The 20,125-nt window shown below is 44.9% G+C and overlaps 1 protein-coding gene across 3 annotated transcripts in view; it reads right to left on the reverse strand.

The window, feature by feature from the left end:
- The window catches only part of FAM124A (family with sequence similarity 124 member A), a 325,693-nt gene that overhangs the window by 180,142 nt on the left and 125,426 nt on the right, over positions 1-20,125 (reverse strand). For all 3 annotated transcript variants that reach the window (XM_085621800.1, XM_085621799.1, XM_085621798.1), the window contains exon 2: positions 9,545-9,576. In XM_085621800.1, the coding sequence (XP_085477926.1) occupies positions 9,545-9,560 (16 nt within the window). In that variant the 5' untranslated portion in view covers positions 9,561-9,576. The remainder of the gene's footprint in view (positions 1-9,544; positions 9,577-20,125) is intronic.

The following is a 20,125-nucleotide window of genomic DNA, read 5'->3' on the forward strand; positions in this document are numbered from 1 at the left end:
AAAAGTGTCTTTCCAACGTTGTTGCATGGATGCAAAACAACCTTCTTAAGTGCAATACAGGGAAGACGGAAATCCTTCTTTTTGAAAAATCAAATCTTTTTTCTAGGGTCGAATTCAGTTCCTCCTCCACCAGGCATGGTCAAGGTAGCAAAAAATCTGGGGGTCAAATTTGATACAGAACTCTCCTTCCATCCTCAAGTGGCGGCAGTAGCTGGTATGTGTTTTAATTTGATCAAATTTGTGAAACAATTCTTCCACTTCCTCCCTCTCACCGCTAGGAAAACGATGGCATTTGCCCTCATTACACGGACGCTTGACTATTGTAATAGCCTATATGCGGGCTGCTCAAAGCAACTAATTCACAAGCATCAGATGGTCCAACATGCAGCAGCCAGGCTGGTGTTACAACTCCCTAAAAGGAGCTCTGCATCAGCCGTACTAAAAAGTTTGCTTTTAGTTCCCAGTACATAAAAGAATTCTGTTCAAGATCTTGTTGCTAGTCTTTACAGCCTTCACGGCAACGGGCCCTAAATATCTTATGGTTAGATTCCCCCACTACAGGACCTCGAGAACTTTAAGATCTTCGAGTGCAAATTTGCTGAAGCCCCCTTCCTTCAGATTAAAAACTCGAGGTGGAAAATCTTTTATGGTATTAGGCACCAAAGCCTGAAACCAATTCCCACTGCATCTCCGATTTCTAGATACGGAAGATGCATTTAATAAAATCCCTTTAGTCCTGGCTTTCCCAGGCATCGGATGCTCTTTGCCATACTCTTTTAACTGACTGACTTAGGCTTGGGACATGGTTCACGCTGTTACTTAGTATATCGCCAGGATGCTCATTGGTGAGTGGCAGTTGCGCTCTACAAATGTCCTCTTCATTTATTCATTAAATGTGGCCAAGTCTTCTAGATGCCCTTGAGTCTCTTAACTTTTTAAAAAGGAGCACACCTATTGAAGGTCCATTAAGCGTTTTCCTTTTCAAAATGAAATAGTATTTTGTGGGAATGTGAGGTTTCCTTTAGTGGTAACGTTTGTGGGCCACAGGGTGCAAATGCAAATGAAAAAGTTGATTAATGGAGATTACAGTTTACAGAGTATGAAGCAACATGCAGAACAATGCTGTGCATCCCATGTGATTGATGGTTGCAAGCTGAACTGCCAATCAGCTTCAAACCTATAAGGAAAACATTACTAACAATGTTTTCCCCTTAAGACTATTTTGGGGTTACAAATAATGCATTATTTAGCCATAGGGTGATTTGAAGCGGGAAGTTTATAGAGTTCTGACCATGGGCGGAGTTTGTTTGCCTCATGATGACGTGGTGTCTGATCCCACAATGCTCTACAACGTATTTACCATCATCACATTCCAATGTGTACCCGCTTGCTGCTGTGGCCATGCTCTCCACCATGGACCCGCCTTCTTACAGGTATTTGCTACTCCACATGTGGAAAGCAACCACAGAGGCTTGCAAGAATACGGTTTTCTTATATTTACTTTTAAACTCTTATTCTGCTTCGTCTCGATAATGGTGTCTCTCAAATGTTCCAGTCACATTTGCTTCCAGCTCTTGCTGTGCTGCACCACTACGTAGATTATTTGCACGATTTTTCTGCTTCCATACACTGCTGGCTGCTGCTTGGCCTCTTCTCATTTCCTTTAAGTGTTATCTTGTTATGTTTTCCACGTTTTAGTCATGTATTCGGATGTTTTACTTGGTTTTTAATAAGTTTATTTCGGCGGCTATCCCCATAAAACTTCATAAAAAATAATTTCTCCCAAAATCAATATACACGTTCAAACGACAACCTTAACAGGAAAAAATTAACTACAGATAATAAAGTAGATCAGTCCAATGTGAGTTATCTGCAATAATTCACTATAAACCATTGCTCGTCGTGAAGAAGATATGTCAGCAGAGATCATAAACCCACCAGAGGAAGGAAATTAGTTAAAGTGAATAAACTATTGCTTCAAGAGTCATGATAATGAGGTACGTGCTTGGATAAAATTTAACGGTCGTAAATTTTTTTACTAATAATGTAGGCAATAATCACGCCAAATAGAGTAAAAGCAAGCTAAAATCCATTAAAGGAATTAATTCATAACAGTAGGCGCAACCTCCTTCTTAAAATCCAGACTAGGACTGAGGGCAAATCCCTCAGGAGGGGGCTTGTATCCGACGGAAGGATTCGAAAGGCGACTTTATAGTGTCTCGCGCCTAGCGGGTGTGTCATTATTTTGTTTTGTTTTGAGGCGCTACAAAATACAAGGCCATTACACGGAGAGACAAACTATCAGCTAAATAGGGCCTGTCATCCCTCTGGGGCTACAGGGCTCCCCCTAAAGAGATAGGATATTTGGCATGCATTGGCCGCCTCTGGCCCCCAGAGCAGGGGGCGCTTTGTGAGAGTGATAATGCCTGTCACCGCCGAGAAGTGAGTGATCCGAACACGCAGCAAGTAATGGACACGATGACCATGACCCGTGCCGGCAAGGTCACCGCGTTCTGCAAGACAGCTGCTCATCACGACATGCAGTGGGATTTCAAACTCCTCCCCCTCACCCCGTTCTAAACACTAAAATAAGAAGCCCTTTCCGTCGCCTCTTGTGCGCCCATTCATTTATCACACACTTTGTCATTCAATAACGAAGGTACTTTTTTTAATTATTCATTTTCAACTATATTGGATTGCATTAGTAGTTTTAACTTGTTCTGCTTGCTCCACAATACTGCACAGTGCAAAATACATCTGCGGCTTGGGCAAGCCAAGCCAGACAAGTACACACAATGCTGTGCGTGCTTTTTCAAGCCTTCCTTTCCAGAACAGGAAGTATAAAGTAAGCAGTGTACTCTTTTTTTAAATGAAGAAATACACTGGGTCAAGTTCTGCTTAAAGAAATATGTTATGTTATAAGGATTTATAGAGCGCAAACAATTACCCGCAGGTATCAAGGCGCTAGTCCAAGGGAGATTTACTTATGAAAAATATGAAGAAATGTTTAGAAAAACTAAATTAAGAACTGCTCATGGGCAGGCAGGTGAGACGGCCATCAATGGGCCTTGAGGGGGTACTCAGTGGACAGGTCAGGGGCACAGATGCAGATATGACACTCACAGCCCAACGTAACTCTGGCATTCATCTGAATTCGTGTTACAGCCCCCCTCAGACAGGCAGATGTTCGGGCTGTGTTATGCAAAGTGCCGTTAGCCATCCAGCTGGGCCACCAATGACCGCTTACTGAAGAATAGAATTGCCCAAGATGCCTAGTGGGATCAGAGGGCAGGCTGGGTTCATCTCACAACCTCTGTCCAGGCTAGCAGTCCATTTGTCAACCAATGCTGTCGCTTGCCAGAGTTGAACATTACCCTGCCCTGCTCAGCACTCAAAGATTCTGCCCATAAATCACCAAGTGTTTGGATAGAGAAGAGCCCCATATAAATCACCTCCAGCCCACCACTCTACATTGCACACCCTTAGTACTCTCCCCTGGCTGACCATGATTGATGTACATGTCTTTGCTGGTTTCAGGCTTGGTCGGAGGCAGTTCACATGGAACAAAATTCTGGTGGAGCCTCTCCTTCCCCATCAGAAGTAAATGTCCACTCTCTGAAAGGGGAGACAGTTTTCTTTCTGATTTCACTTGTGCATACACACACTTCAACCTAAAAAACTTTATGCCTGAGTTAATGGACTGTGACATCTGAAGCACGGTGTAACACCGTGGATCACTTATGCTTGAATATTTACCATACCCTAAAATATATTCATCTCCAGACCTGCCAACGACAACATAAACGATGCCACCGAGGGGTCACATGATATCAGCTCTGCCCACGTGGGCTCCAGGTGAGAAGACAATATCACACAGTGGGAGATTACCTGAGCTGAAACCAGTGGTGGCTGGCATGTACCAAGGGGGGTGGTGATGGGAGTGGGGTAAACAGAAAAAAATAAAATACACTTACCTTCCTGCATGACGAGATGTCCTCCTCGATCGGTCTTCTCTCTTCGAGGCAGACTCCAATGTGGGACCCAGCCAACTCCCCTAACCAATCCTGGCGCTGCTCTCACCAGTATGAGTGAAATGCCAGGAGTGGAGGGAGCGGGCTCACTTAGCCCTTTTAAGAGCACTGGAGGCCTGCACTTACTCTAACCCAGCTGTCTTAGACATCTTAGTTAGAGAGGTTTAAAATGTGACGGCCGGCCAAAGAGACATGAGCACTTTATAGGCATGTTCTTTGTTGCCTCTCAGCAGCAATGGCCCTGCCCCGTCCCGACAGTTTAGGGCGGGTTGGTCACTGAAAAACAAAATGGTAATAAATAAACGTTATTACTCTTTTATTTTTCACATCTGGCCTGTGGCTTTTATTTGTGGGGTGATGTGCCTCCGCTCAAATGAAGGAACCACCCCTGGCTTGAACCCCCGGTGCCTGTGGGGTGGCAATCACACCAGGACATCAGCGTCTAAGGAATCGTCCGAAACGCGTCAGGCTCATTCAGAGGTTGGAGCGCTGACGGTGCCGAGGAAAAGATTGCAGTCTCCCGAGTGCACCCTCAAGTGTTGAACACTCGTATAGTAATATTTCCGTGCCGGCTCAGGTGTAGGAGGGCAGCACCACCCTTGGATTGTTTAAGGGTCCACAGCGCAAAATTATGTCAATGCTATATGTGGGGAGAGTGTTTTAAATATGGATATTGCCTGCGTTTCACGTCCCAATGAGGGCTGAAGGAATTAACACTTACCGTATCCCATCGGGGCAAGAGTTTGGCAGCAAGACACTACGAATCCCAGCAGGCGTTGGGAAAATGAATCAAAGATCCCATGGGAGAGAGAGTATTTAAATAAATGTCAGCTGCCATTCTAATTACTGGAGTCAACCTATGATTAAGGAATCGTCCGAAACGCGTCGGGCTCATTCAGAGGTTGGAGCGCTGGCGGTGCAGAGGAAAAGATTGCAGTCTCCCGAGTGCACCCTCAGTTGTTGAGCACTCGTATAGTAATATTTCCGCGCCGGCTCAGGCGTAGGAGGGCAGCACGACCCTTGGATTGTTTAAGGGGCCACAGCGCGAACTTATGTCGACGCTATCTGTGGGGAGAGTGTTTTAAATATGGACATTGCCTGCGCTTCACGGCTCAATGAGGGCTGAAGGAATTAACACTTACCGTATCCCATCGGGGAAGAGTTTGGCAGCAAGACACTACGACTCCCAGCAGGTGTTGGGAAAATGAATCAAAGATCCCATTGGAGAGAGTATTTAAATAAATGTCAGCTGCCATACTAATTACTGGAGTCAGCCTATGATTAAGGAATCGTCCGAAACGCGTCAGGCTCATTCAGAGGTTGGAGCGGTGGCGGTGTCAAGGAAAGGATTGCAGTCTCCCGAGTGCACCCTCAAGTGTTGAGCACTCTTATAGTAAAAAATATATATATATATATTCACTGAAAAAACCATAGGTTTCAGGCCTGATGTAGTTAGGAATTAGCATTTAAAAAACCTTAGAAATTCACTGAAAAAACAATAGGTTTTAGGGGTGTTATAGTTAGCTGGACATTTAACTCGAACAAAACCATTGAAATTCCTCCGATATAGTTAGTTGTACTAACTACATCTTGCGCGCCCGCAATCCACTGCTGATGATGTCACATATTACATCATTCATGACATGGTCAGTGACATCACTGATGACATCTCAAATGACATCACAGATTTTTTAGGAATATTTTTAGTTTGTGAAAATAGACACTTAGAAACTTTTCTGCTGAAAACCACACAATGGATTCCTATGGAAGGAAATACAAGTTACTGGTAAGTACGCTTAGAATTACTTTTCAGGGTCAGTGCTGGTCTAAAAGATGCAGCCCTGGATTCTCTCCTGATAACAGGTGAGTAAATCGGAATTCGTAGTTCGGCTGATTTTAGAGGAATATTTGTAAGTTTCAAAAATGGACACTTGGAAGCTTTTCTGCTGAAAACCACACAATGGATTCCTATGGAAGGAAAAACAAGTTACTGGTAAGTACGCTTAGAATTACTTTTCAGGGTCAGTGCTGGTCTAAAAGATGCAGCACTGGGTTCTCTCCTGATAACAGGTGAGTAAATCGGAATTCGTAGTTCGGCTGATTTTAGAGGAATATTTGTACAATGCTAAAGGAAGGGGGCGGGGCCTGAGGTGACGTGTGCCAACACACCCTGTGGCGCGTTTTAAGTTGGGGAATTAATTCCTCTTCAATCCTGCGGTCCCCTGGGGGCCAACTAGCCCACCAGGTACCTCCAGTATGTGTCAGGGAGCTGCGTTGCAGAGAGGTGTTCAGAGGCCACGCCCCTTTTTACAACACTCTGCAACGCAGCTCCGTGGCGCTTCCTGGAGGTACCTGGTGGGCTAGTTGGCCCCTTGGGGACCTCTGGATTGTAGAGGAATTAATTCCCCAACTTGAAATGCGCCACAGGGCGTGTTTGCACACATATCACCTCAGGCCCCGCCCCCTACCTTCACCACTGTGCAAACGCGCCCCGTGATGTGTTTTAAGCTGGGGGATAAAGTCCCCTTGAATCCTGGGGTCCCCTGGCGGCCAACTTGCCCACCCGGTACCTTCAGTATGCGCCAGGGGGCTGTGTTGCAGAGAGGTGTTCAGAGGCCATGCCCCTTTTTACAACACTCTGCAACGCAGCTCCGTGGCGCTTACTGGAGGTACCTGGTGGGCTAGTTGGCCCCTAGGGGACCTCTCGATTGAAGAGGAATGAATTCCCCAACTTAAAACGCGCCACAGGGCGTGTTAGCACAGTACCACCTCAGGCCCTGCCCCCTATCTTCACTACTGTGCAAACGTGCCAGTGCCGCGTTTTAAGTTGGGGGATTAAGTCCCCTTGAATCCTGAGGTCCCCTAGCGGCCAACTAGGCCACCAGGTACCTCCAGTAAGCGCCACGGAGCTGCATTGCAGAGAGGTGTAAAAAGGGTCGTGGCCTCATTACACCTCTCTGCAAGGCAGCCTTCTGGCGCATACTGGAGGTTCCTGGTGGGCTAGTTGGCCCCCAGGGAACCCCAGTATTCAAGGGGAATTAGTTCCCCCTCTGCAAACGCGCCAGGGGGCGCGTTTGCAGAGTGGTGTAAGGATGGGCCGTGGCCTCCGGCCCGATCCCGTTTTTTTTTGTTCCTTCTTTTTTTTTTAGAAGGTGGGTTGTGTAGCCCCCCCTTCTTTTTCTATTTTTTTGGCCCTGGGGACCCCATCCCCCAGGGCCTGACCCCAATTTTTATTTTTGGGAAAAAAAAAAAATCGGGAAGGGGGCCGTGTGGCCCCCCTCCCGAGGCCATAATTTGCCCCGGGGACCCCATCCCCCGGGGGAAGGGCCTTTTTTAAATATTTTGATGGAGGGGGGCTGCATAGCCCCCCTCCTCTGGCCACTTTAAGGCCCCAGGGGCCCCATCCCCCGGGGCAGGCCATTGCTTTTAATTTAAAAAAAAAAGTTAATTTGGGAGGGGGGCCGCGTTGCCCCCCTCCTGGGCCTCTTCTGGCCCCGGGGACCCCATCCCCCGGGGCCTGGCCTCTCGTTGGAGATCGTGGGGGGGTCCCCAATCCCCCCACGGTCCCAGCCGGCTCCCCACCTCCTGCGGGAGCCGGCATTGCTTTTCCACATGGGGAGCAGCTAACATGCTGCTTCCCATGTGGAAAAGCAATCTGCTTTGCTTCATTGAAGCGAGAGCAGGTTTCCCTGCTCTCGCTTCAATAAAGCAAAGCAGTTTGCAATGGCAGGGTGGGAGCCGCGAGGCTCCCGCCCTGCCATTGCAAACAGAAGTGTCCCGGGGGTGGGCAGCCCGGGACACTGCAGGAGCCGGCCCTGGGGGGTGGCGGTCCCCAGGGCCAATACAAGGCTCCAGGAGGTGGGCCGCATGGCCCCCCTCCAACATGTACAAGTTGCCCCGGGGGGTGGCGGTCCCCGGGACTGGGGGGGCCTGAGAGCACCCCCACATCAAATAGTTTTAAGCCCCGGGGGGTGGCGGTCCCCGGGGCTGGGGGGGCTGCGAGCCCCCCCACCTATGATAATGAAGCCCCGGGGGGTGGCAGTCCCCGGGGCTGCGGGGGGGCCGTGAGCTCTCCCGCATTTACAATCTTGGAGCCCCTGGGGGTGGCGGTCCCCGGGGCAGTGTGGGGGGGATTGGGACCCCCTACACTTTTTTTTTAATTAAGCCCCCGGGATTTGGCCCCCGGGGGCAAATTAGAATATTCAGCGCGGGAGCCCGCGCTGAATTTCTTTTATTTTTTTCGGCCGAAATTCGTGCTGGGTGCGCGAATCTCGCCGATTTTTTTTTTAAAATGCTTTTTTGGGCCCTGGGGGTCCTTGTGGGACCCCCTGAGCAGGCCTAGGGGGTCAGGGTGTTTCTACCCTGCCCCCTTGTCGCATTTTTCGCGTTTGTTTTATAGGTTTCTTGTGCCTGGGTTCTACCGAGGCACAAGATGGCTGCAAACACTTACTGATCTGGAGTGTTGACAGCCAATTAGCATTCAGCTTGTGCACGGCAGGGTGCGCACTGGGTGTGGGGAGGGTGCGCGGATCCTCCGAGGCCATAGATATCACTAACTTTTTTACCCTAATTTTCTCAGGAACTACTGAACGGATTTACAGCATTTAAGCAAAAGGCACGAGTCTGAACTGAGGACTACCTCTTTGCCAAATTTGGTGTAATTCCGTTCAGCAGTTCGGGCTGTAGCTGCATCAACAGGTCCTATGGGAAAATGCATGGGGAAAACGCGTTTTGGGACCCTCCTTTTTTCTCGGCCCCCGCTTGACGGATCACCGTGAAACTTTCAGGAAAGGAGTGGACCGGAGCTGGCCAAAAGTTTGGAAAATTTCGCGAAGATTCTTCAATCGGCGCCAACGTTATTCCAAATAGAATGTTGCGGATTTCCTATGGAAAATAGGTCCTAACTATATCTACCTACTGGCAACCGCCAGTAGGTAATTATATATATATATATCACTCCTAACCAAATGTGATTTAGTGCATGTGAGCCTGGACTCTACCTTCTCAAATCATCCTCTCTCTAGAACAGCTCATGACAAGAACGGCTGAATCCATGCCAGATTTCTTGGCCAGTCACTGACTATTTAAATGCATGCCATTTCCTTTATTTGTATGCAAACGCAGTTTATCTGGATATCCTAAAATATGTAACATGGATCTGGCCTTCCTGGACCTTCGACTGACACCTGTGATCTCGAGCCACATTTCACAAAGAGGTCCACACTGTGCCTCACCACAAGCCAAAAATCAGATATATGCTTTAGTACAACATCTGGAAGGAGATGTGGGGTCTGCTACATCACTCAGAACGCCCAGCTGTTTGTAAGACACAAGGGAATAGAAGACATGTGGCAAGTTGGCCTAGGAAAACCTTCAGTATTACAACATCAAAAGAAGGTATAACCACAAATACATTTTATTAAAAAGGTACTGTGTACACATTGATTGAAGCAGTACAATCACAAAACGTGTGCCAAACGCTGGAGAAAGAACATAAACAAAACTGTACTCACTGCTGGTGGACGACATGCGACTGTAGTCAGACCTGCAAACAAAAACACAAGAGTTGAAGTGCGCTGCTCCACATCAATTGTCATAAATTGGAATTCTTTCCTAGGATTACTAAAGATATTCAAAGTGATCTCTTTCCCTCCTTCTCTGCTGGCTGCCCTTAGTAAGTACTCCAGCAACTAACATAGAATTACTCTGCCATGTTCTCTAAAATAGTCTAGAACGATAAGTTGTGGTAGGGTATCAACGAAACATTGCGTGGATCGTGAGTCTATATAGGTAATGTACACCATCAAAAGTATACAGCGTCAATCAAAAATCATTGACTAAGCGGCTAAAGCAGAAGCAAGTGGTATGAAACCAAACAGATTACAAGGCTGTTTTCACTTGGTAAAGACGGCAAAGCGGGGATCAACCGGAAATATGTGTTCAGCTGCAGGTACCACCCTAAGGTAGATGGCTGACAGCCGACAACCGGGTCAGGCTGGTTACACCAATGACTGTGGTGCTCGTTTAGAAGAAGCTGGATGACAGCACATGGCAGTGTTGTCCCTGTCAGGGCTGCCATTAGTTCTGCCCTCAGGAACACCCATTTTGCTGTCCTGGTGCCAGTAGAAATGGCACTGGATGGGCGAACAATTACACCAGCATCCCTTTTGTGCAGGGCCATTATTGAAAAGCTAGGTGGCCCCGTGGCAAAATATTTTAATGTGTCACCCATGTGTCTGGAAAAAATGTATAGTGTCTCAGTGTTTACTGCCACTTAGCAAGTTCACTTCCAATGTCCACATTTGTGAGAGCAGTATTGCTGTGCCCGCGTGGCATGGTGGAACTACTTGCAAAAAATATTTCCCACCAAATGGCTGTTCTTCAGAAGTCAAAATACTTTCTACACCTGTAGAATTCTCTACATATGCCTCAAAACCTTTAATGAACCTCAGACATTTTACACTGCGAGAATTTGCACCGACAGATACAGAATGACATTTACGCTGCCATATCCGTGTAAAAAGAACATTTCGACTGGTTAACTAATGTAAAGTGCGATTCTGTACGCGTCATTCAATGCAAGATACATTTTGAATGGATTGATCAGTGGATATATTGTTAATGCAAGGATCTCTCAGCACAAAAGGTGTTTCGCGCTGCAACATTAGCACTTGTCGTGGTACAACACTGCCCATTTACAGGTGCAAAATGGCACAGTCCTCAGTGCAATCTTTCGAATTCAGACCCAGGTGTTCTGAACTCTACACGTACCTGTGAGAAGAAACTAGCAATTAAAATTTCAACATAGCTGACACTTAGGGTTCTAAATGGCACACCAGTATAATGTAGTAATATCCAAATACATCCAAACAAGGCTCTCAGCAATAGCAATTTATTTCCAATCATATTTGTTTGAAATGAGATCTGGTTTGTGGCAGGGTGCTTTGTTTTAAAAAAAAAACATGTGTTTTCATGGTTTGTTATGCAATATTTTGTGGGATGGGTTTACATTTTAGAATTGGGTGTTTTTGGTTTCCGGGGCGCCAGTACAGCCATCTGTGTGTTTTTCTCTTTCACCTACAGAACCAGTCATTCTGTTTAATTTTATACCATAAAATACTCCTTTATGTGCTCTTGTATAGCGAAAAAAGTTAGATTCCATAAAACATTTCATTAAGGCCCTCGAAGAAGTGTACGAAAATGGCAATGCTATGGCTTTCATCTTCAAGCTATTTTCCATAATCAGTATCTGGTGTCCCTCACATGAGCACATTTTGATTGATCATGCATGAAAAGTAGGACCATCACACATGAAGGAGGCAACAGCTGCATACCATTTTGGTGAATGTTCATTTTAGACTATTACTAAAATGACCAATGTACGAAATAGTGGTTGCATAAAACTGGTCTCAATTTGCGACCAGTATTTTTAGAAACACAAAATAATTTTATCAGCCACCCTATGTACTAACACGTCACTTAGTAAAGGTCAGATTTGAAGTGGGTTGTAATTCGACCTAACTCATGAATAATAATGAGGTAGGCTGAAAATTATGACTCACTCCGATTGGTGGCTTTCATAAGGATCCCAAATGGCTTCCCACCTGAACTCAGGAGTTGGTCATTTTTTTAATGCTTTGTGACCGGTTTTAAGTCATATATCATTGATGCATCTCATAGCAATTCAGTATGTGGCAAAGACACCTATAATACACCACTTCCAAATAGTGAATGGGTATGAAGTCGGAATCCCATTTCAGGCTTTGGTAGAAGGCTACAGACTCCTAGAATGTGATGGGTACATAGGAAAAACCTATTTTGCGGTCGCAAATTCATAACCAGAGTGTTTGCAACCTTAAGATAGGTTTGTACAACTGGCCCTTACTCCTGACAGAAGCCTGAGAGATAGGTGAAGTTACTTTAAAAGGTTTTAGTTGCAGATGGTTGTAGGACATCTAAATAATGGTGTAGGAATAACTACACGCGAAGCGAGTTATGTACACAGTAGATTCAATAGGACTGTACTTTCGGATCTTCATACACACAAGCAGGTTTCATGATGTGGCTACACCAGAAGAAAAAGCAACCATTATGGAGATACTGTTGTCAACGTTAGGGGGGATCTGGCAATTTGTCCAAGCAGGAATATTAAAAGTCCTTGGTAACATGTATGATCACAGGTAAAGAGCATCTAAGAAACGCTCAACATGACATACAGGGGTCAGGAGCCCAGACAAGATTGAGCAAAAGCAAACTACACATTGTTGGACTGGATTTAAGTTATGTTTGTCTATTTTAAACTGGATGGCCATTATTGAAATTGTGGCACCATGTTAAGCTGCATGGAATGGCGGGAGTATTGTTATCAAGGGCATATAAATGCAACGTAGCAGCATATGGCCCATCTTTAATCTTAGGGCATTTGAAAGATAAGATATTTCAGAAGAATAATATAGATTTCAACAGAAGTAGGCATCGTTACCAAGGTTCTGACAAAGAAGGTTTCCGGGAGCTGGATAGGATACTTAGCGCATTAGTGTGGGCAGGGAAACACATCTGTGTCACACTAGACATTTTAAAGCTTCCTTGGACAAAAGGAGAGTTGGATCTTCTTAGACTGTTCTTATATTATGCAGCAGTGCAGTTACAGCACATGATCCAATTGTTTGACGTGCAGGATAACTGGGAAATGAGGCTGTCAGTTGCCACTTTCCCTCTTCGCCCGCTGCCCGAGGCCTTCATGCTGGGATTGCTTGTGAGACATACGCTCCCTTACATTGTGGGACAGGTGGTGGTGGTATCGAAGGGGGTGGTTGCAAGGGTTTTGAAAAGACCACTCTATGACCCTGACATCCAGCTATGGGGCTTAAAATGCTTTTAAGAGATTAAAATTACATCGTCTGTCCAGAAATGTAGGGATGGGAGATTTATATATTAACGAGCAATTCCTTACTCACGATCAGGCAGAAGCATCTTTCTACCTTGGGCCACGGACAGTTTTTATAACATGCACGTATAGCACTGAGAGCTAGGTATATATGGACCCCTTACGCTGAGAACTGACAACTGCAGCAATGACTATGTCCTAGTCTCGGATAAGGGAGGGACTGTGGTGGCGGCTCATGCCGGGTGGTTTTGAGCCTGCCCGGAGCTGCTGTCAGATACGGACAGGGAGAATTCATGCATTCAGGTGAAGACCACTTCCTCTTATGCCTTGAACTCATTCAATTTCATTTTCTCCATATGACTTATCTCAACCTGAACAAACTGGCTAGAATTTACCCTGGCCGGCATAGCGTGCCCCAGATGTGAGGTGTAGGGGGATGGCATTTTCCCCGTGGTTTGGGGCTGTTCCTGTGTGGTCGCATTCTGGGACTCGGAGGTCAAATGTTTACAATGTATGGCCAACGGTTTGCCGGTCAGCTCAATGAGACAATGCTTGTTGGGTGTCTTTTCCACCATGTGCTCCTTAAAGATAAGGACACGCATGGCAGCTCTGGCAATCGTGTCGGCTAAGCGCTGGATGGCCATTCATTGGGCCTCCGCTAGAGCCCTCAGACATGGGGCTTGGAAAAAGGATTTGATTGAATAGGCGGTGGCAGATGAGCAGCACCTGAGGAGCATGAGGAGGGATGATCAATTGACAGAGGATTTGGTGGAACGGGCCGCAACGCTTACCTAATTGATTGAACTGGAAAATGTGCTTTGACGATTCCATCTGTATATTATGCTGGGAATATTATGCTGTGTCATAACACACTCTGTGAGCTGTGGGAATTGGCAGGGCACGAGATATATGTGACATATTATGGGTGTTGATTTCATGGCGAGAGGTGGAACAGTTTGGGCTAAGTTGGAAGTACAGACTCAAGTATCCCGATGTTGATGTGTTTCAACTGTATCATATTTGTGTTCTTTTTGATGGTTGCAAAAAATTAATAAAAGTTTCTAAAAAAAAAAGATTCTGATAAAGACTTGTTTTTTTAGACTGTTTCACAAGGTTAATTAATACTGTGCACCTTCCTTACTTTAAGTGCTCAGTGTTAGTGGACTCAGTTCTGCAATAAATACTTTGAGGGAGGTAAGTTGCTCAGAGATCCCCAAAGGACAGAGCTTAGCTTGTATGAAGTCATGGTGCAATGGTGCATAAATAGATATGGATTATTTTCTCAGACATTCTTCATTTCCTAGGTAAGTAAGACATGTGGAATGTAAAAAAGAATGCAAATAAGAATGCACCCTTCAATCGACCTGATTTTAAAGTGGACATTAAGAAAGTTATTACATGATGTAGCATTGGATAAGGCGTTGCACTGACCATAATATCCGCCTATGCCAAGCAGGAAATATGTTTTCAGCTCTATCTCCTTATTGGAAAACTCTTTAGAGGTAAGTTCTTGATCATCAGCAACTTGAATTTAGCATCTGTTTCAGCCTCCAGTGTTCTACAGGACTTTCTTCACCTTAGGAGTAGGTAAGCGAAGTGGTCAGGGTTTTCTGAGCCTGCTGTTTGTAATGAGGGTTTGAACGCCACTGTACAAGTGGGTAAAGTGTGTGAAAGTATAAACAAGGGAGAAAATAAGCAGGACGTGCAGTGGATGGGGTTACAGCCCCTCATCCTTCTAGACCTTTCATCAGTCATCTACTTCATCTCCCACCCATTCCAATCCAACAACTCCATGAAGCAGGACTGCAGGGACTCACCCTCGAATGGATCTGCTCCTTCCTCACCAGAAGAACCCAAACTGTCAACAAGCCTTCCCACGCCTCTGAGGCATGAGAATATATTTGCAAAGTCCAGCTTGGCTCCTTGTTAAGCCCAACACTCTTCAACATCTACATGACCCCGCTAGCCAATGTCATACGAGCTTAGAACATAAACATGATCACTTATGCTGACAACACGCAACTGATACCTTCCCTCTTGAGCAAAACATCCAACACCAGGAACAAGTTCACCACTTGCATGACAGAAGTAGCCAATGGGATGAAATCCAATTGCCTTAAATTGAACTCAGGCAAGACTGAGATGGTAGTCTTTGGGAAGAACACCTTGCCATGAGACACCATTTGGTGGCCCACAGACCTTGGACCCATCCCCATCCCCTACTTACAAGATAGAGTCCTTGAAGTCATCATAGACAACTAAATGGAAATGACCACCCAAGTCAATGCAGTGGTCTCAGCGTGCTTCAGTACACCAAGAATGCTGAAAAAAAAATGCAAATGGCTACCAGGCCAAGAAAACAATCACCTAATCTCTCATCACCAGCAGACTAGGGTATGGAAACACCCTGTATGCAGGGATTACCAGCCCGCTCACAAGAAGACTGCGGATCATCCAAGATGCAGCAGCTAAGGCCAGTTCACACGACACCGCATGAAACTCAGCGGGCTTCCTATACACATGCGTGCACACTGTAAACTCCTCACCCACATCTACAAAGCTCTCCTCAACACTGGCCCTGCCTACCTGAACATCCGCATTCACGTCTACCAACTTTCCATGCTCCTCTTCTCTGCTAGTCTATCTCTAGCACATATCCAATGCATACACAAAAGCAGAGCATGTGGCTGTGGTTTCTTGTACCTGGCCCATAAAGCCTGGAACGCCCTTTCCACAACACATCAGAACCTCCTCCTCTTTTCTTGACTTTTTCAAGAAGCTGAAGACATGGCTTATGAGTAAGCCCCCAGGGCTGGCTTCACGTATCTGCTGCAGAGTGCCTGGTTACCCTCATGGGTGATTAGTGTGCTGCAAAAACACAGATTACATAATACAGGTCCTAAAGGTAGTGCAAAAAGGGATACAACCTCCCACGGAGGCACAGAAGACGGATAATAGCAGATGCAGGGAGAGATATGAGGAGATGACATCCGGTTCCTGCTAACCAGAACTCCTCCCTAATGGAAACTCCATATGGACAAGCAGACATGGTGCATGGGCAGGATAACTGGGGGTCTGCTCCATGGCGATACCATAAATGTGCCCTGGCACTTAAAACTGCTTTGATAGCTGGTATGACTATACAGTTGGTGAACTTACCAGGCTGCCATGTTATGCACCTCTCTTCTGGTGCTAAAGGAACGATCACACCAATGCACTCTAACGCCTTACGTCATTCACTTTATGCACATGCGCCTTAAGGGTTCTAGTATGCCCGCCAATAAACTGATCCATTTCCCATCTGCAGGTATTCCAGAGGGTCTTCCTCTGAGGTACAGCAGTCCCAATTCCAATTTGCTCTATTTGGCTGCCTGCAGTTCCTATCGAGTCCTGATTCTTTGCCATTTACTTAGGTTTAAATGTCAACATGTGGCCATGTTACAAGTGCCCAAGCACTAGGGTACATACCTATTCATCATTTAAGGGTCTGACAAGAACTTACAACCCAGACCCTGCATCATAAAAGAAGGAAGGAAGGAGTGAGGCTAAGTGATTTAGGGGCATATGTATCAAGCCCATTTCCCGTTCGCAAACGGGCTGATTCTCAGAATCGGCCCGTTTGCGAACGGGAAAAAGCCTTTTGGGATGTATCATCCCAATAGGCTCTCGCAAATTAGGGAATTGCAAAATTTGCGATTCCCTAACTTGCGAAAGGATTGTGATTCCTTAAATGCTATGTAAAAAGCACCCAAATTGTGCGATTTCTCCTTAAGAAATCGCAAATTACCACCAACTTCAAGTTGGTGGTAATTTGCGATATCTTTGAAAAATGCACTTTTTGGCATTTTTCAAAGTGCCATGTGGCACTCATACATGCCCTTAGGGAATGTATGTGCACCACATGTGCATACATGCTAATTTCAGGGGTGCATCAGGGTGTCCTTATGACACCCTTGCACCCTTGAAATTGCATTTGCAATTTGCGAGTACCTAATGGGTACTCGCAAATTGCGAATGTCTTCCCATTCATTGTGAATGGGAAGCCATTCCTTAATTGCGAGTCGCAATTTGTGAGTCGCAATTAAGGAATACCAAGGAATCGCAAAAAAATTGTGAATTTCTTATTACATCTCGTTTTGCGATTCTCAAATAGCGATTCTCTAAAAATCGCTATTTGATACATATGCCCCTAAGATTATTTACAAAGTATATTGCTTCTTGGCACTCAGACGAAGATTGATAAGTAGATGCAGGGTGATGCAGCGACTTTTTGCGGTCCCTTCATAGAAACATTTTGCAACATTCCTGAGCACTCAGGAATGGGAGAACCCTTTGCTTTTGCAGGGCTAATCTATTACTTCTGGCATTCTCGGTTCCCTCCAAGTCTTGTAGTATCTTAGAACTAGCAGCAGTGTAGCAAGGATGTCACAGGCCCTGGTGAAAGCAAGGGAAATAGTCAGGGTTCCAATGCTTAATTTGAGCCATTGGTTGCCAGAGCTCACCACTGGAACTTAATTGTCAACACTGCACTGGTGACAGTCTGCCACAAGGTGGCGCTGCCTGGCTAATTTAGATACAACAGCTAATTAATAATTCAATATACATTAAAAATGACTATTAACTGCAGCTCAAGTCATTCTTAGAGCTTTGGGGGCATGAAATAGTCCAATTTGTAACACTTGCAAGAGTGTGATGGTTAGTAGTTGTTTTGTTACTATCATTGGTAGCAAGGCAGGGTCAATGTGTGGTGCAAGCAGCGGTTGCGTCCTGACGAGAGCCCTGGCACTTTTTTATTTTTTTTACAAATTAAGAACTGGAGGGTTCCATGGGCCCGGTGTCACTGCACCTGCTGCACCAACGGTACCAACGCCCCTGCGAATTAGTCCGTCCTACCAATATCGGCGATATGGAAATGTTGTTTGATTTAACGAGTAAGAGAATCTGCCTAAAATATGCAATATTAAATCAGTATCAGACAATTACAAGAACTTAATGTAAAAGTTCTACTCGCAGTAGTTTTAAAGTGCGTTATTCGGGTCTTTGGAAAACCTTGCAGATAATTCAGGAAGTGAGTCTGTAGCGGGTGCAAACGGTCATGTGCTGTTTCCCTGCTGTCACATTCATCACAAAACATCTATATTTGTAAATACACAGCACTATTGTGGAAATGTAATCAGGCAACTGGATGTCCACACCCTTGCTCTGGGTTTGTTTGACATTCTCAAGATAATCAAAACAAAAAGGCAGTATCATCGTCTTCCTAATGTGCATTCAGAAAGACTACAAAATAACAAAGAAGACAAAGTTATTTCACTGGACGGCTAGGACAATGTATTTATTTCATTAATAGCAAACTTTACCAAGTAAGTAACTATTCTGTAACTGTGACATCCATATTGAATTTCTCCACCTTGTGAAATGAAACAATATGTCCCAACTCTTCATTTCCTGCAGAAGCAGTCCAACCCCATGACCTTCTATTTGTGTCCTTCTGTCAGTCTCTGGTGACAGACAGACAGACTGCAAGGGTGGGGAATTAATCTCCCACATGCGTACATTTTCAAAGTTTTTTCTGTCAAGTATTTAAAAGTAGGACTTAATACCATGGGCCCTATAAACCACTCGCTCACAACAAATGTGTTACTATAGCATCATAGTTTAGAAAACGGAATATTTTTATTATTAGCGCTTAGCATAATTTGTAAAATGAATATAGTAAAAATAAGTGCAGTGGCTCAAAGCTTTCTTACCAGTTCACTGCCGGCATTGCCAATAATGGTTTGGGTTACCTAATACCCAGTGCTTAATTTGAGCCGGTGGTTGCCAGTGGGGGGCACTTGCACTTATTTTTGGGGACCGGCACTTATTTCGCCACATCAGACATTTCCCAAGGCCAACAGCGGGAAAATCAAACAAAACGAAAAGAAACACAGAAAATCCATCCTCAAGGTAAAAGAAAGCAGACACCTTTAAGAGTGAGATAACGTGACAAGTAGTGACTGGCAGTGAATTAAAGAGACCTGAGGTGGATTCAGGACTGTGCACCTTTGCTATTCGAACTCTGACATTTTATAGCACCAGCGGCAGGTATCTCAGCAGCGCTTTGAGCACTGGCAACTATTATTTTACAAATAAAGCACTGCTAATACCAACTCTGCCCATCTCATGACACCTCATGCATTTCTTTTTCCCCGCCCTACACAGCCCTTCTCTTTATCTCACACTTTCCTGTTCTTTCATCTCTTCTTTGTCCCAGTGTCACTGTTTTCATATCTGTATGTTCCTTCCTCTTTTGCCACTTTCTGCTTTTTTCTGTCTTGCTCTGACAAAAAGTCTAATGAAAAACAAGATCTGATTCCCTATCACTATTAAAGAACATTTGTCAATATTTCCGTCTGTATTTATCCATATTTATATTTTGGGCATTTTATATGTATTTATCCATATTTATTTTGTGTTTTGCATATGAATGAAGTTGAAAAACTGTACATTTCCATATCTGATAGGAGTGCACTTAATATTGTATGTCTGTTGTGTTTTAGCTATTTAAGATGTTAAATATTACATAGCAATACATCCACTGGTAAATACTAGACTTACACCATAATGTATGTTGACATATGCCATTACTTTAAAAAAAATGTCATCCTGTTTTTTTAGTTTCCCATGCTATCCATATTCTCAGCTGCTGGCCTCTAATTCATCAAAGACAGCACGGAGAGTCACTTAAAAAGAGCACAATTTTCTGTATTTATCTACTTTTTATAATAAATGCAGACAGAAAACACATTGTTTTCGGTCTGTATTTATCTGTAAAAATCCATAAAAACGGAAACAGAGAGCCTTAATCATGATTCACTGAAACTGTGTGTGTAAGATTATTTTTTTTCAAATGCATTATTCTAAGGACAGTACATATATGGCCAGAAACTATTGTAACTGTGGGCCCGTCTAACCTGGACCTCTTTTGGTTGTTATGCACGTATTTCCAACCTCACGTCATTTGCAATGAGGCACACCTCTCTGCTGCACAAACCAGACCATTTCCCCTCTTTAAAGGGACAGTTTTTAAGACGAGATGAGGGCTCCTTTTTCTGAAACAATCACAGGAAATTCCTCTAAACATCAGCATCCCAGAGGGCTGCTTTTTATCTTGATATGTGACAGTGGAGTTCAAAGCTGCAAGTATTCCACCAGGAGCGGCCAC

Source organism: Triturus cristatus, chromosome 8 (assembly GCF_964204655.1).
Source record: "Triturus cristatus chromosome 8, aTriCri1.1, whole genome shotgun sequence".
NCBI classification, from domain to species: domain Eukaryota; kingdom Metazoa; phylum Chordata; class Amphibia; order Caudata; family Salamandridae; genus Triturus; species Triturus cristatus.